The sequence below is a fragment of the Aythya fuligula genome, chromosome Z (assembly GCF_009819795.1).
Source record: "Aythya fuligula isolate bAytFul2 chromosome Z, bAytFul2.pri, whole genome shotgun sequence".
NCBI classification, from domain to species: Eukaryota; Metazoa; Chordata; class Aves; order Anseriformes; family Anatidae; genus Aythya; species Aythya fuligula.
The window spans coordinates 64547171-64562452 of NC_045593.1; the positions used below are offsets into that span (position 1 = coordinate 64547171).

Genomic DNA, 15282 nt, shown 5'->3' on the forward strand with positions numbered 1-15282 from the left:
TGCCTAAATGTCTGACTTCCACTGATTCGTGAATGTTTGTAATATCAGGGACAGCACAAGTATCCTTCCAGCTAGATACATTTTTCAAGTTCATTGTTCCAGGTAATCTAAGAGTTCTGGCATATCATTAGGCAGCTTTAATTTTGTGGTTCACAGATATTTTTTGCTCTCTAGTGGGAAAATATCTCTGGGCTTTGATTAAAATGTTTTATGAACAGTGTGTTCTCAGAACTTCGATACAATGCATATGTATTTCATGATTAAACTAGTTAAAGGCATGAAGAAGGATAGAAGATGAAGAAATTGAATTAAATTTTGATAATAGCCTTTTGCTCTTTCATGGGAATGTTGGTTTGACTTTGAGCTCAAGGCACCCTGTAGCAAGCAAACCTCTCCTCTATGTAATACAGTTATGTTATTAAAACAGCTATTAAAAGTACATTAACTGAAATATGGGAATATCAATAATAATTTTATTTCAGTATATAAGTTCAGAAAAAAAAAATGTTTTCTCCTCCATATTAGGATCCAGATTCACGAACATGGCATCATTATGTCTATCAGCCCAAATACCTTGATCAGCAAAAATCAGAAGAACTTGATCGTGAGAAAAAGTTAAAAGAAGACAGCCCTAGAAAAACACCTAACAAGGAAAGTTCCCTGCCTAACCTTCCTGTCTCGTTAGCAAGCATTAAAGAGGAGCCTAAAGAGGTCAAGCGTTCTGATTCTCAATCAGTGGATGAGAGCAAGATAAAAAACGATGATCGAAAGACTCCTGTAAATTGGAAGGACTCTCGGGGTGCTAGAGTAGCAGTTTCCTCACCAATGAGTCAGCATCAGTCATATATCCAGTACTTGCATGCTTATCCTTATCCACAGATGTACGATCCCAACCATCCAGCCTATCGTGCAGTCTCTCCTGTCCTAATGCACAGCTATCCTGGTATGTATTCTGAAATTTGTCTTGTACACTAGTTAAGATTTACACGCTCAAAGTGCAGTAAAGCTTGCATTTTACTATTTCTATTAGTAGCTTGAGTAAATTAGAAGCTTTGTGGGTGACATTTGTATTGCTTCTGCTTCCACTAGGTAAAGTTCTGTAGATGAAACTGATTTAATACAAGATGTTCCTTTTATGAACTGTCACCATTTCCAGCCAGAGTTTCCCCAACCCTTGACAGTCTGCTATTGCTGTTAGACTGACAGATAGTTTATTGCCTATAAAAATATTCTAAGCACTTACTGTCAGAACCATTATAGTTACTATTCCTTTCACTTAAAGAGGACCCATAAATGTCTGAAATGGCTATCAGCTCAACCCTCTTTATAGCCTCCATTCATCAGTGTAAAGTAGGTTAAAAAAAAAAAAAAAAAAAGAAGCAAAGATACCATTTGATAGTCACATGATCCATTTTTGATGTTACCCCCTGTCCTGGTATCCCTTCCTCCTACCTCTCTATATCCAAAATACGAAAACAGTAACTTGATGTGGTATTTATTGTTTACCTACAGGGGCCTATCTCTCTCCAGGATTTCATTACCCAGTTTACGGGAAGATGTCAGGGAGAGAAGAGGCGGAGAAAGTCAATACCAGCCCGAGCATCAACGCAAAATCAACCACTGAGTCCAAAGCACTGGATTTGCTCCAGCAGCATGCCAACCAGTATCGCAGCAAGTCCCCTGTTGTAAGGCTTCTTCTGTTGTTACCAAGGAGCAGTACTTTTGGGGAGGGGTAAAGAGCACAATTTTAAGAAGCACACAGTCAGACATCAGGCTTCGAATGCATGATGCTTCTTTAGAGTATTGCTTAAAATAAAACCAATTTAAAGTCACAGTGCTTCTGTGGCAAATTGGAAGTGACACATATAACAGGGTTCTGTGCTCAGGGTCTTTCTGACTTAAATGAATGGACTCGTATAGAAACCAAGATCCAGAGGTACCTCCTGGTGCACGGTTTATTGCAGTTAATAATTATTTCCTGTTTGGAAACAGATAATGAAATGAGAAGACGGGCTGTGGGATCTCATAATATCAATTTGCTGTATTTACCATGAAGCTGGTGAAGCCGTATTTCCAAATAGCTCATTACAAGCTCCAATTTCTGAAGATTTCCATGTTAGAACAAACACTGCTATGTCACTTCCAGAAAAATTGGTGCTGGTTTTAACTGTGAGCAAGTCACTGACTGATTCTATTTTTGAAAGGGCTTTCTAGCTATTCAGGCAGGCTTGATCCCCTGAGTGCTTTAAAGAGGGCTGAGGATTCATTTACATCAGCTCTCAGCAGCTTAAATAGGTTGTTCAGGCATTGGCAAGTCAGCCAAGCATAAGGGTGCCCAAAACTAGAGGTCAGCAAGGTGGAAGCCTTCATGCTGCAGTGTGTTGCTTCGAAATTTCTGCTCAGAGAAAGTCTTCCATTAGTCAGAGACACAAGCTTTAGATTAGAATCAAATGCAAATAAACCGTTCTATAAACTTCTTCATCAGAAAAAAAAAGCTTCATCATTTGAATGTCATTGCCACATAATATTGGTGAGTGTGTTTTTGTTGAGATTTCCTCCTTTTTAAAGAAAAAATCTAATATCAGTTTGCTTTCACCTTTTATTGCCAGCCCGTGGAAAAATCAGCAGCTGAGCGTGAACGGGAAGCAGAAAGGGAAAGAGACCGTCATTCTCCTTTTAGCCAGCGACATCTCCATACACACCATCACACACATGTTGGGATGGGTTACCCACTTATACCTGGACAGTATGACCCATTTCAAGGTGAGCAGAAGAAGGTTTCCAGTGATGGCATTAGCTCACCATGTGAAGTCATTACCTTGACATTGCAAGTCATATCTACATGAAGCATTTTGAATCCCCTTGTTAGATCAGAAATGCTTTACCTTTAGGAAGAAGGCTTTGAAACTCACAGTGAGGGCTAACAGCAAATAGATAACTTCATGCCTGAGAAATACTAAGTTTTGTTAGCAAAGCTGGGTTTTAGAACATTAGTGAAGATGCACCAGTTAGGCTGTCATTCACATGAATGTTTTCATTCCTACTGCAGACTGACATTAACTGGCTGAAAGGCAGTGAAAAACAAACCAAACAACCTTGTTTTTGTATATTTAGAGTTGTGTAAGGAATGGAAGAAATATAGCAAAGACAGAAGCGTTTGATAATGAGCATATTTTATGTACAAGGCATTGGAGTCACAAGGGCTTGCGCGTGTTATAATTTGATTGTCTGAAAGAGAACTCTTTGTATTTTTGCAAATGCAGTGCACAAAGTTGCAGTCAGGGAAAAGCAGCACAGTAAGACACGATTCATTCTCCCTAGGTTTTATACCAGTCTTTGACTGTTTTTCACTAAGCCTGGATTCTAGCTAAATTAAAAGGAGGTTTCCTCCCATGCAGCAAAGTACGTGCTATCACAATTGCTGGCTAAAATGACATTAATTCATTATGTTCACTTGGTGCCTCAGCAGCTATTTTTCCTGTGTAAAAGTCTTGAAATTTCTCAGTTTGATTCAGTGATTCCATATGCCTATGGGATGCATTATGCTTGTTCAGTAGGAAAACTGTAAAAATGATAAGTTATTATGAAAGTATTGTATTCTGAGCAGCTGGCATGTTGTTTCTGTAATTCACTGTGACTTTTGATTCTTGTTGTTTCCTGGTACCTATTACTTCTGCTGAGCTTCCTATTCAGGAATTCATACAAACCATTTAGCAGCATGCAGTGCAGTACTTGGAAAGGAATACAATCAGTAGGAATGCTGTATTTTCTTGTAAAATATCTATCAAGGACAGTTCGGTATACTATAAGAAGCCAAGTTGATTATACTGGGTAGATTTCCTTAATACTGTTGCCCAAAACATTTGCCATTCGTGTAGTGTTACACACACACACACACACACACACACACACACACACACATTTTCAGATGGTGGTTTTTTGTTTGTTTGTTTATCTGTTTGTCTTGGAGATGCTTCCTACCATTTCTCACAAAAATGCGTTAAATCCAGAAGTACATCAACATTCCTTCTTTCTTCTTCCCTCAGGATTGACCTCTGCTGCCCTTGTTGCCACTCAGCAGGTGGCTGCGCAGGCATCTGCAACTGGTATGTTTCCTGCACAAAGAAGGTAAATAGCCAGTAAATCTTAAGTTACTTTTTTTTTAACGTAGAGAGGAGAAAGCAAATAATAAATTTTACAACCTCTGTTGGTCTAAAGTTCCTTGTGTGATGTAGTTTTTAAGGAGGAGGAAGGACTTGGCTGGGACTTCGGGATAATCATAGTTTTATTCTCTTTAAGTTTCTCACAGTTTTTTCATATTCTTATAGTTTTCTCATATTCTCATAGTTTTCTTCTCTTCATTTTGTCATGTTGCGTCTTTTAATTGTAACATAGATCATGAACAGGGAGCAAGTAGTCTGCCTTCTGAGATTTTACATAGACTATAAGTGTTGGTATTATTAAGGTAAAGTGAAATTTTGTGAAATTATAAATTGTGTTTTTTTGTTTGTTTGTTTATTGTATTTTTAAAGGGTTTTAAACGTAGTATTCAATCAGATCCATTGTATTAGATCCAGGAAAAATTAAGAGTTTATCTAATCTGCAAGTCTGCCTGGTTTGATGATTTTACTGTCAGAGAGGTTTGCTTGGGTATCCATTAGAGATTACATCATTTTAAAGTTACATACCAGTACTGTACTCTTGCCTCTCAGGCATTTACTAGGTAGAAGTTACTTCAGTAGAAGTAACCCTCTAACTGTTATCCTTATCCTTCAAGAGGAAAGAGACTCTTGTGTATAATAATGATCCCATTTCAACTGAAAATCCCAAAGCGCCCTTAACAGTAGGGTCTTTCTCATCACTGCCATGTTAAGTCTTGGAGTTTGATGTATTAGGTAGTACTATAAAGTTCTGTGGTTATGGATGTCTTTCTGAAAGCTGACTCTGAAAACAAGTGGCCATGTAAGGCTCTCACCTGGAATTACTCGAATGAGAAGGGTTTCTACTTCTGAGAGAGGTGATGCATGCTAGGGTTTCAGAGCCCAGGAGATGGATCTCGGCACATGTTACTCGCGAGTATGTTGTTCCTGGCAGGGGAGGGAAAAGGACGTGGCTTAGATGTCTTTCCTGCTTGGGTTTGAGAGCACTGTGCAGGTTTCATTTCACAGTGTTTGTCCGAGGTGCAGAAAACATTAGGAAAAGAGGACACCGCATACTAAAACATTCTTCTTTCTCTTTTCAGAGAATGATGAGTTTGGAGATGTACATTGTCATGTGACTGGATCACATGAGGAAGCGCTTTATTACAGACATCAGTTCCATGGTGTTAATTTGAAATGCCTTAATGGCAGGCAAAAACCAGTCATTTCATTTTTGTAAATTGCAGATTTTATCACAGAGTAACAAATGTTGCTGTAATTAGACTTCTGTTTTTATATATATATATGCGTATATATATATACATATATATATAAAAATATATATATATTCTTTACTTTTTTTGTATCAATAACCAGGCTCGCACACAGGGTCTGCTGCTAAGTTGCAAACCACATAGTAAAAGGAGAAATGTATTTGTCATGTTTAGAAAGTGTTAACCGCAAAAGGTTGTTTGTTTCTTTCTCTTTTTTTTTCTTTTTTTTTTTTTTCTTTCAAGTTGTAAATAAATAATGTTATGTATCAGTGTGCCTGAACCTTGCGTACCCTTCTGATATTTCCCACAAGCTCTCAGAGAGGCTAACTGTGATGACACTTTGGTACAATGTAGATGTCTATTTGGTGGCTCCTATTAAGATGCATCAGTGTAAAATGTTACTGTATTCACTGTTTCATTGTAATTGTGTATTGTGAAAAATATACCTTTGGAAGGCATGGGGATCTTAGTACCACAAAAACTGTGTTGTACATAATGTAAAATTTTTAAATGGAAAATAATGAGCATCTGTGAATAATGAAATGTCTTTTTTGATAATCTTGAATGGCAGATAACCAATAGCCTGCATAACAGAAGACATCTGTGATTGTTCTATTACTTGAATAGTCCTGCAGTCTTTTTTTTAATGTTTACAATTATCCAGTTTTAGAAGAGAGACTTTAATGCCATTGCCTGGTTACTTGTTTTATGCTGTAATCTAGTTTATTTTATGTAAAATGTATATTGAATGCTTTCATTTTTATACCTGCCTTAAATAATTTGGCAATCAGAATAAAGAAAAAAAGTTGTTTTTGTACTTTCTTGGTGTCTATGGGCCACTTTGAAAGATGTGTCGTAGGTGTAGATAGCAGAGCCTGAAGCTGCCACTCCACTGCTGGTCTGTCTCAGAAGTGCTCCCTGGGGCTCAGTTACCAGTGTGCCCCTGCAGCGATCCTCTGCCTGCCCTGTCGGGCCCGCAGTGCTCTCCTCTCCCAGGGCCTATGTGGGACCCAAGCCAGGTGATAGCACTGGACCTCTTTCTGCTGACCCCAGTAGGCTTGGAAAAGGCCCATAGAAGCCTCGGGTGTAATATTAGAGGTACTCCAAAAGGCATTAGAGATTTGCCTTTTTTAGCACAGCTCTGTGTACTATAAATTACAGGTGATTTTTTTTTTGTTATATCTGTATTGCACCCCCCCAAATGAATAAATGCACAAAAACTGAGGACATGTAGAGTAAAAGAAAAAGGCCATTGCTGTGCTTAACCATTGGTACTTGTATTACCACAAAATAAATATTTTTTGTGGCTATACCACCTGGTTTGTTTAATTGCACTAAACACAGTACACAGTAATATGAAAACACTAATTATGACTTGAAAAAAGTCAGATTTACTGGTCAGGTTTTTGAGGCTTTAACTTCTATCCTTTCCTACGTATCCCAGTTATATTAGTAGTCAAAACTGTTTTTTAAAGTTTTACTGTTTTGTTTTTTTTGGCAGGGTGAATTACTAGAAGTTAGAGCTTGTTTATGAAGTCGGTTCCATTTCTCCTGCCTTGTGAATACTTAATGCAGAAGGATGAATTAAAGATTCCCAGCAGACAAGCACACTTGGACTTTTTATATTACTATGATGAATCTGCCATTCATATTGGTATAATTGTTTTATTTTTATAGGCATAAAATAAGTTCCCATAGTGACTAGTAATAAGGTTTATTGATTTTTACTACACATTATTCATCTGTGGCTTACTCCTATCATCTTGTTCTGAACACGTTCAGAAGTTTCACAGTGGTGACATACTACAAATTAACTTCATCAAAAATGGGAAGGAAGAGGTGTTTTTTTTTTGTTTTTTTTTTTTTGTTTTTGTTTTTTTGTGGATGGGGATATTGTGAATGCAGAACTCCTTAAAAATAAGTGCCTTATTACTTCTATATTAAAAGCTTAGACGGTTTTTGTATTGAAATGTACCATTGATTTCTTTTCAGTCTAGACCATTAATGCTTCTGCAGCAAAACAGATCTTATAAATTCACACTATTGGTGATTTTGATTTAGTGTGGTTTAATATAGTGTTGTAAGTAACTGGAATGAATTACTCTGATTGATACGGGGTAAGCAGCAGTTAAAATTATAATTAATGTTATAACTTTATTATATCCTTGAAATTTGTAAGAGAGGCTAACAGACATTGCCATTTATTGTCTTCCTCCACTTAAGGTTATTCTTTTCCCTCTATCTTCATAACTTTCCTTTTAACTTAGCACTTGCCATGCTGACCTCCTTAAAGGCTGTGCAGCTGGCTCAATAACTCCCCAAAGCCAAAAGATATCCATCTGCATGTCCAAGTTTGACATGCAGCTGCTGTAATCATTTCATCCTTGTGTATCCAAAGGATGAGCAAACTGAAGCAGCAGTATGAGGAAGACAATTTATAAACCTGGGAACTTAGGGCCACAGAAGCTGGTCACTGGAAGGGGGCAGCTGAAGCAGCATGGTACAGATCTATCTGTGCTGTTGTTTTCCACAGGCAGGGCTTGTGCTCCTTGTGACCTCCAGCTAACACCCTTACCACTCTGCTCTGCTAGCAGCTGCAGTCAGTGACCCTGTTCTACCTTTCATTCGGGTGTTGCCAGCTGTCTCGTAGAGGTGAACAAGGGCTTTAGTATTACAGCGACTTCTGTGAGTTTCTAACCTGTCCATGGCATGCAGTTAGAGGAAAGAAAAGTCTGTCAGTGGGAGCCCATCATCACACCAACCCAAAACCCCAGCCAGGGAGTTATTGCCTGTGGTGCTTGCACTGGGAGGAAAACAGATGTGAATGGAGAGGGCATGGTTGGTTTGATTAATCTTACAGATCTAGAGGCTCAAATAAGACAAGAGTCTAACTGACTGAGTTGGGTGACTAGCAGGGCTAGACTGGAACCATTGAAAGTGGAGCCCAGTTGAAACATTTTTCCAGTTTCATATTTTTAGACTCCCTGGTCACTTTAGTGAACACCTAAGAACTCATAGAGCTAATTCTGTGCCATCTCATCCCCTCCTTTGCTTCTGAAGGGTGTGTTGGTTGGATGTAATCATCGGGTCATTAAGTCTCTGACAATTGCTGGCAGTGCATGTGCTTTCAGAGGATATAAGATGAGAGAATCCGTTAATGCATCCTAAAATACACCAGGTATCACTGATAGCACAAAAAATGGCATAAACAACACCATGGTGCCCTTCTGCAATTCTCCACCCTGTCTGTTTTCAGGGAAGGAGTGGGAGAGTTGTGCAAGGAATCTAGTGCTTATTTCCTTCTGGCATCATGGTCTTGCACTCTTATCACAACTACAGATGTACCGTCCTCATCCTGCAATAAAATCTCATTCTAATACTTGCTTGCCATACTCTCTTACTCCTCTTTCTCTCCACATCTCTCTCCTTCTCTCCCCTTCACCTTATTTGGCCACTTAATAAGTCCTCTAGCTTACTTCCATTTGATATCATCAAAACTTACTTGTTCTATCTGTGTAGCTAAAATCCTTCTGCATACATTTGCAATCTCAGCTCTTGATTAGTATCTGATCTTTTATTTTATCACGTTCCCTTCTTTGACCTTTTTTTTCCTTTTTTTTTTTTTTTCTTTTCTGTTTTATGCTGTGTTAATGTAGCCTGTCTCTCTTCAGTATAAAGTGTTTGGGACACAAAACATGTTTCACTTCAAATTCCCACAATGTAGGTCATATGGACATATGTATAGCTCTTTCTGAGTAATAGCAATGGATGCTTCTAACATCAGGTAGATGATAGTACAAGATGTCATGAGTAGTTAGAGCAGACCATTACTAACAAGGAGCTTAAGATAACTGACAAAAGACTTTATGGTTTTGAAAGCTATGTTAAAACCATTACTGCCTCGAAAACTGAGAATGATATCAAGCCTATATAGGAAGTCTAAAGCTTCCTTGAATCAGAGAGAACTGGAGGTACATAGTCATTACTTAATGAGCCAGCTTTGCTCTACTTTAGAGAAAGAGGTGTTTTCTTCATTTGTTTCAGTCTTAACCTTTACCTAGCTTTCTGTATTAAATGCTCTACAGCATTACCATGAACTACAGTTTTCCTTGATGTAGGTTTTTAATTAGGTCAATATTGTCTAAACTGAGAAAGTCAGATAGCTTTTTTTTTTTTTTTTTTTTTGAGCAAGTCCTACTTGTTACTTTTATTTAGAAATACATGATGATTTAATTCAAGTGTACATTTGAATTTTGGTAGCAGAATAAGCTATCCACTTCAGTTTAATGTGGAAAAACCCTAGGTCTTGATTTGTATTGTTTTCATTATGCTTTTTGTCCCTTTCTTTAGAGCACAAGCTTTAAAAGATACTCTTTTTTTACAGAAAGCGGAAAACAAAAGAAGTCTAATAACTTTGGTGTTTCAGCTCATATTCAGGATGTCTTTACTTACCCAGTAAACATTCTGCTTTACCAGAGAGTATGGAAAGTCCTTTCTGGCATACCCACTGTTTACTAGCTGAATCTGTTTCATTTTGAGGAATGGGAAAGCTTTTCAAAGACACTATTTTTTCACTGCCTTAACCATTTCTGTAAGGAATTTTAATGCCTATAGAATACCATTTAAATCCTCATGGTGTCTGTTAGTAATTTTAAGCAGCACATGCTAAATAGCACTCTCAACCTCAGTGGCAACTCTGAAACTTCTTGTCTAGGCTGATAAATTAACAAACTTAGGATTTCACAAAGGTAATTGTTACTTGCTACCTGACAATATTTATCAAGCAGAAAACTTGTTATTCTCCACCATAATATAGAAAAGTGCTCTGGGGACTTTCAATGCATATGTTGTTATAGACAAATGAACTGCTATAAAACGAAGCCAGTACCTGTAGTAATGTTTTGGTAGCTTTGTAGTAGTTTCAGTAGCGTGAAGTATTTTGGGGTGGTATAATGGTGTATGTTAGTTACATGATTTCTGTTGTTTGAGTTTGCTGATGGTAAAACAGTGCTTATTTATAGCTTTCAGCATAATACTTCAGAATTTCTTTATGAAACTGAATGGTACAGCAGTGCCTGATGGAGGGAAAAAAAAAAAAAAAAAAAAAAAAAAAGAATCAGGAAGCAAAGATTCTCTGAAAGCTCGTTTAAACCCTAAACACAAGAGACTAATTTTAAGGTATGCATCTTGACAGGCAGAGTAAATGGTTGTAGTTCCTGGCTGAGGAGGGTGTGATGAGACCAGGATGGCCCCAGGGGAACCCCTGCTGCTGGCCATACCCTGGCAGTGGTGAACAAGGACGTGTAGTTTCTGTTGGACTTGGTTTGGGGCTGTTTCTAATAGAAGGGTATGCAGGAAATGTGCTTCAGTCAGACCCTTGTTAATATTTTCTTAATTAGTCAAAAGAAAGTTGAAAGAGGAATTTTGCGTGCGTATTTCAAGTCAGACTTTACAGAACAGTGGAAATGAGGTGGGATAAAAAGCCCCAGAGTTTTCTGATTGAAGAACTTCTTATGTAGTTAACAGGCTGCCATGAAAAAAAAAAAAAAGTTCCTCTTTTTCTTTGCATTTTTTCTGATTTTCTCAGTTATATAAACTTGAGTCCACAAGACACTAGAAAAAACTTGAGGGGAGAGGGGAAAATTTTCCTCTCCATATCCAGCACGGGTGACTGAAAGGGATAGGCTTTGCAGTTAGCTTTAACAGGAGCTGGCCTTTAATATGTGTGCTCAAATTGGGTAGCTTCCTTGTCAGAACCAGTTTCTCCTTGATAAGTCTCTATTCAGCGCTGCTGGTCGCTTCAAAAACCTGACTCTACCTTCTTCCTTTGGGTCTCTGTGTTCCACAGGAGACAGTGGGAAGAAGCAGATCAAGGGGCTAGATGGACTGCAGGAAGGGCTGACGGTTCTGCTATTCCATTGCTTATGCATGCCAGAGCAAGGCTTTTTAATGGCCTTTTCTTCACACCTTTCCCCACCTCCACCTCCACATCAGTTTAAGTGCTCACAGAGATGAGCCTGATCAAGCCACTGATTTTTAAGCAGAGCTCCATACAGAAAAGGTCATTGAAATGTCAATGATACAATATGTCTCCCCATGCCATGCTTTGAAACGTAACAATTTAGTACCAGGCTTTGCCTCAAGTGTCTGCTGAGCCCTTTCATGATCATTCTGCTTTCAAATAATCTGGCTTCCTTTAACAGAGAATTTGCCAAATGCTCAGCCTCTGTAGCTGTCTTGTGATTTCATTGAATTCAGATGGCCAGTTTCCATTTTACATACTGTGGTGGTTTAACGCCAATGGAGAGCGCAGTACCAACACATCATTCTCTCACTCTCCCTCCTCAGAAGGGGTGTTGGAGGAAATTTGATGAAAAAAGGTTCATAAGGACAGGAAGATCACTCCCAAATTACCATCATGGGCAAAACAGGCTCAGCATAAGGAAGATTAATGTAATTTATCGCCAACTAATAACAGACTACTGCAAGGAGGACTAAAACTAAAAAAAACTCCCCCTGATTCACCTTCTTCCACCTCCTCCCCCCAAACAGTGCAGGAAAACAAGGAATGGGGGCTGCGGTCAGTCCCTGACACTTGGTCTCTGCGTCTCCTTCACGGTCCCTCTCTGCCCCTGCTTCCGTTGGGGTCCCTCCCAGGGATGCCGTCCTTCCCAAACTGAGCCTGGGGGGCTGCCCACAGGCAGCAGCTCTTCAAGCACTGCTCCCACACGGCTCCGTCCCACGGGGTCCATCCAAACTGCTCCAGCGCGGGTCCCCCACGGGTGGGCGGCAGCTCCCCCCAGACCCCCTGCTCCTGAGGGGGCTCCTCTCCACGGGCTGCAGCTCTGGCCCGGGGCCTGCTCCTGCAGGGGCTCTCCATGGGCCGCAGCCTCCTCCAGGCCACATCCACCTGCTCCAGCGGGGGCTCCTCCACCCATGTGGGGGCTGCAGCGTGGAGATCTGCTCCATGTGGGACCCATGGGCTGCAGGGGGACAGCCTGCTCCACCAGGGGCCTCTCCCTGCACAGGCTGCAGGGGAACTGCTGCTGCCTGCCTGCAGCACCTCCTGCCCTGACTTTGGTGTCTGCAAGGCTGGTTCTCCCCCTTCTCTCTCAGCTACTGTTGCCCAGCAGATTTTTTCCCCTTTCTTCAATCTGCTCTCACAGAGGCCCAAGCAATGTTGCTCATTGGCTTGGCTCTGGCCCATGGCCGGTCCCTTTTGGAGCAGCTGGAGCTGGCTCTGCTCTGACATGGGGCAGCTGCTGGGCTTTGCTCCCAGAGGCCACCCCTGCAGCTGCCCTGCTATCAAAACTTTGCCATGTAAGCCCAATATATCTGTCAAGTCTGTGCCCAGCTTTGCTATAGCAAGTTACTGCTCTAAAGAACCAAGGTGCAGAAGAAACTATCATATAAGTAAACACCAAAAATCACAGGAAAGAGATCTCTGTCTTTTATGCTAGAGTACCTCTCATTAGTTCCAGGTGAGTTCTGCTGTTACAACTCAGATAAGGATTTGGGACCTTGAGACAGATCAATAATTGCTTCTCATTATAGGTCTTTATTACTTCCTTGAGTATATACACATGCAAGTCCACTCAGATGTTTATGTACTCACTATCTCCTTCATTAAAGGGTCACATATAAATAATATGTGCATTATTTGATATTAATTTTCTTATGGTTTTATTTTGAAGCCCACAGGCAATAAAATAGTTCTCTAGGTTAGTAATAACTGCTCAAATTTGGCCTTTTATCTCTGCACCTGGTCATGAGCTTTTAAAAATGTCTCACTTATAAGTGGATTTGCTTTCCTGAGTGATGGTTGTACCAAAATTCAGTATTGTTAAAGAAGAGCATTGTGCATGTCCGTGCATGGGGCTGGTAGATCATTAAACATATATAAAGAAACGGGAGGGAATGACTAAAACTGACCCTGATGTGTAGGAAGGACAGGACTGACATAAAAGTGACCCATCTGAAAACTTCTCAGTCTGCCCTACAGACTCCCATGCTAAACTTTATACTGGAACAGGGATTTGGATAGTCACAAGTCCAGCAGGGTCACCCAAGCAGCACAAGGAACAGTGAGTGGCATTGCACAAGTCATCTGAGCAAGCACAGGTGAGCACCAAGGGTGTAGAGAGCAAATGCTGATACCAGAGGCTGCAATGCCTCCTAGTAAAGCATTGGCACTGGACAGGCAGATCTTTTTTATGTAACTAATGTGGATCAAGCACTCTCAGAGCCAATCTGACTCTTGTGAAGTGCTCAGGCACCCACTGCAGGCTCATATTTTGCTGGCTCTTGAGCTGCCGTCTCAGTACCCTTTGTTTTCTTCAGTGGTACAGGTCTGCAGCATCAAGAGATGTGGTATTTTTTATCTCAAGAGTGGTGAGGGTTATTAAGTCCAAACAATGTACAGAAAATGAGACAAGATAAAGCATGAGGTAACCTCAGAGCTCAAGCTTGGCCATTACAGCTTTGTCTTTAGAAGGCACTACACCTGTCATGTTACAAACAGGCAACTCCCCTCTCTCAGAGAAAGATGATTTCACTTGTTTTCCAGCTGCTTTACAGCAAGAACCATGTCTGCCATATGAAGACAGGAGTTCCTCTTTTATAGAGAGAAAGAACTTTATCACAGAGGAGAACATTATCAGCCAGGAGACCTATCTGTCAAACCAGAAGTGTGTTTGTCCGTTTGCACTTCCTGTCATGGCAGTAAGTTGAAAACTTTGGTACTATTCTCTGTGTTTTCTTGTTAAGTAGATCTAATTCTTATATTTTTGGGGGACCCGGTAAATGGCAGTATTAGATTACTAGCCGCCAGTACAAAGGACCTGTATTTTTCCTCATTAATTGGATGATAAACGTTTGAGAATCCATCCAGAGTATTTTTCTCTGTACGAAGTGTATTTCCATAATGAGACATGATAGTTTTGATCTTACTAGATGCTTTTGTTTTGCCTGCTACATTTTTGGACAATTAGGACTTCAGCATGCAGCATTAAAGGAGGCCTCAGCTGAATCTTCAAAATTAGTATTAGACTTTCGTATTATTTATCATAATATTTGACAAAGCCAGGCTCTTTTTAGTGGTGCCCAGTAGCAAGACGGGGCAATGGGCACAAACTGAAGCACAGGAGGAAACACTCCTATGGTGTATGGGTGACTGAGTACAGGTTGCCTAGGGAGACTGTGGAGACTCCCCCCTTGGAGGTACTCTAAAGCTGCTGGCTGTAGTCCTGGGCAAGCAGTTCTAGGTGCCCCTGCCTGAGCTGGGGAGTTGGACCAGATGCCTCCAGAGGTCCCTGCCAACCTCAACACTTCTTGTGATATTGTGATTAAGTGCCATGTATATTTAGTAACGTTTTGTTTTGTTTTGAGATCTTGTTCATGTGAAAAGGAGAAAAAAGTTTCAAGGTGTTCAACTTCCACATTTTTCCTGCTGTTTCTTTAAAAAGACAAAATGCATTCACAGGCCATCCAGATTCTTGGCAGCATCTGGTACCAGATACAAAGGAAAAGAAATTTCAGCCCAGGTCATTGGTTTCAAAGAGTTATCTATCAATGCAGTTACCCCTGTAACTTGTACTAAAGCTCTTTTGACTAGTATATGGATGAGCATTGAAAATCTCTGTATGTGACATCTGTAAAGCAAACACGACACTGGTTTCAGGAGAAGGTCTATCAGGGCATTTATGGCAGTGAGGGACCTCTTCACCCCTTTCACATACCCCCACCCCATTTTTAAACTATGCGTTTGCCCCTGGCTCAGCTGGTGTATTTAGTCCCTAAGATAGCATCAAGGTCAGATGCTGTACTTGAATCAACAGCTGAATTACCCCTATCTTCTAACACCATCAAAA

General features: G+C 40.2%; 1 protein-coding gene across 5 annotated transcripts in view; it reads left to right on the top strand.

Annotated features, from left to right (window-relative positions):
* The window catches only part of ZNF608 (zinc finger protein 608), an 81127-nt gene extending 75565 nt beyond the window's left edge, over nucleotides 1-5562 (top strand). For 3 of the 5 annotated variants that reach the window (XM_032206197.1, XM_032206196.1, XM_032206195.1), the window contains exons 6-10: nucleotides 526-943; nucleotides 1513-1685; nucleotides 2610-2763; nucleotides 4047-4106; nucleotides 5243-5562. In XM_032206197.1, coding sequence (XP_032062088.1) covers nucleotides 526-943; nucleotides 1513-1685; nucleotides 2610-2763; nucleotides 4047-4106; nucleotides 5243-5379 — 942 coding nt within the window. In that variant the 3' untranslated portion in view covers nucleotides 5380-5562. Of the gene's footprint in view, nucleotides 1-525; nucleotides 944-1512; nucleotides 1686-2609; nucleotides 2764-4046; nucleotides 4133-5242 lie in introns of those variants that run through there. The other 2 variants (XM_032206198.1, XM_032206199.1) reach the window with 2 other exon arrangements.
* The last annotated feature ends 9720 nt before the right edge of the window (nucleotides 5563-15282 follow it).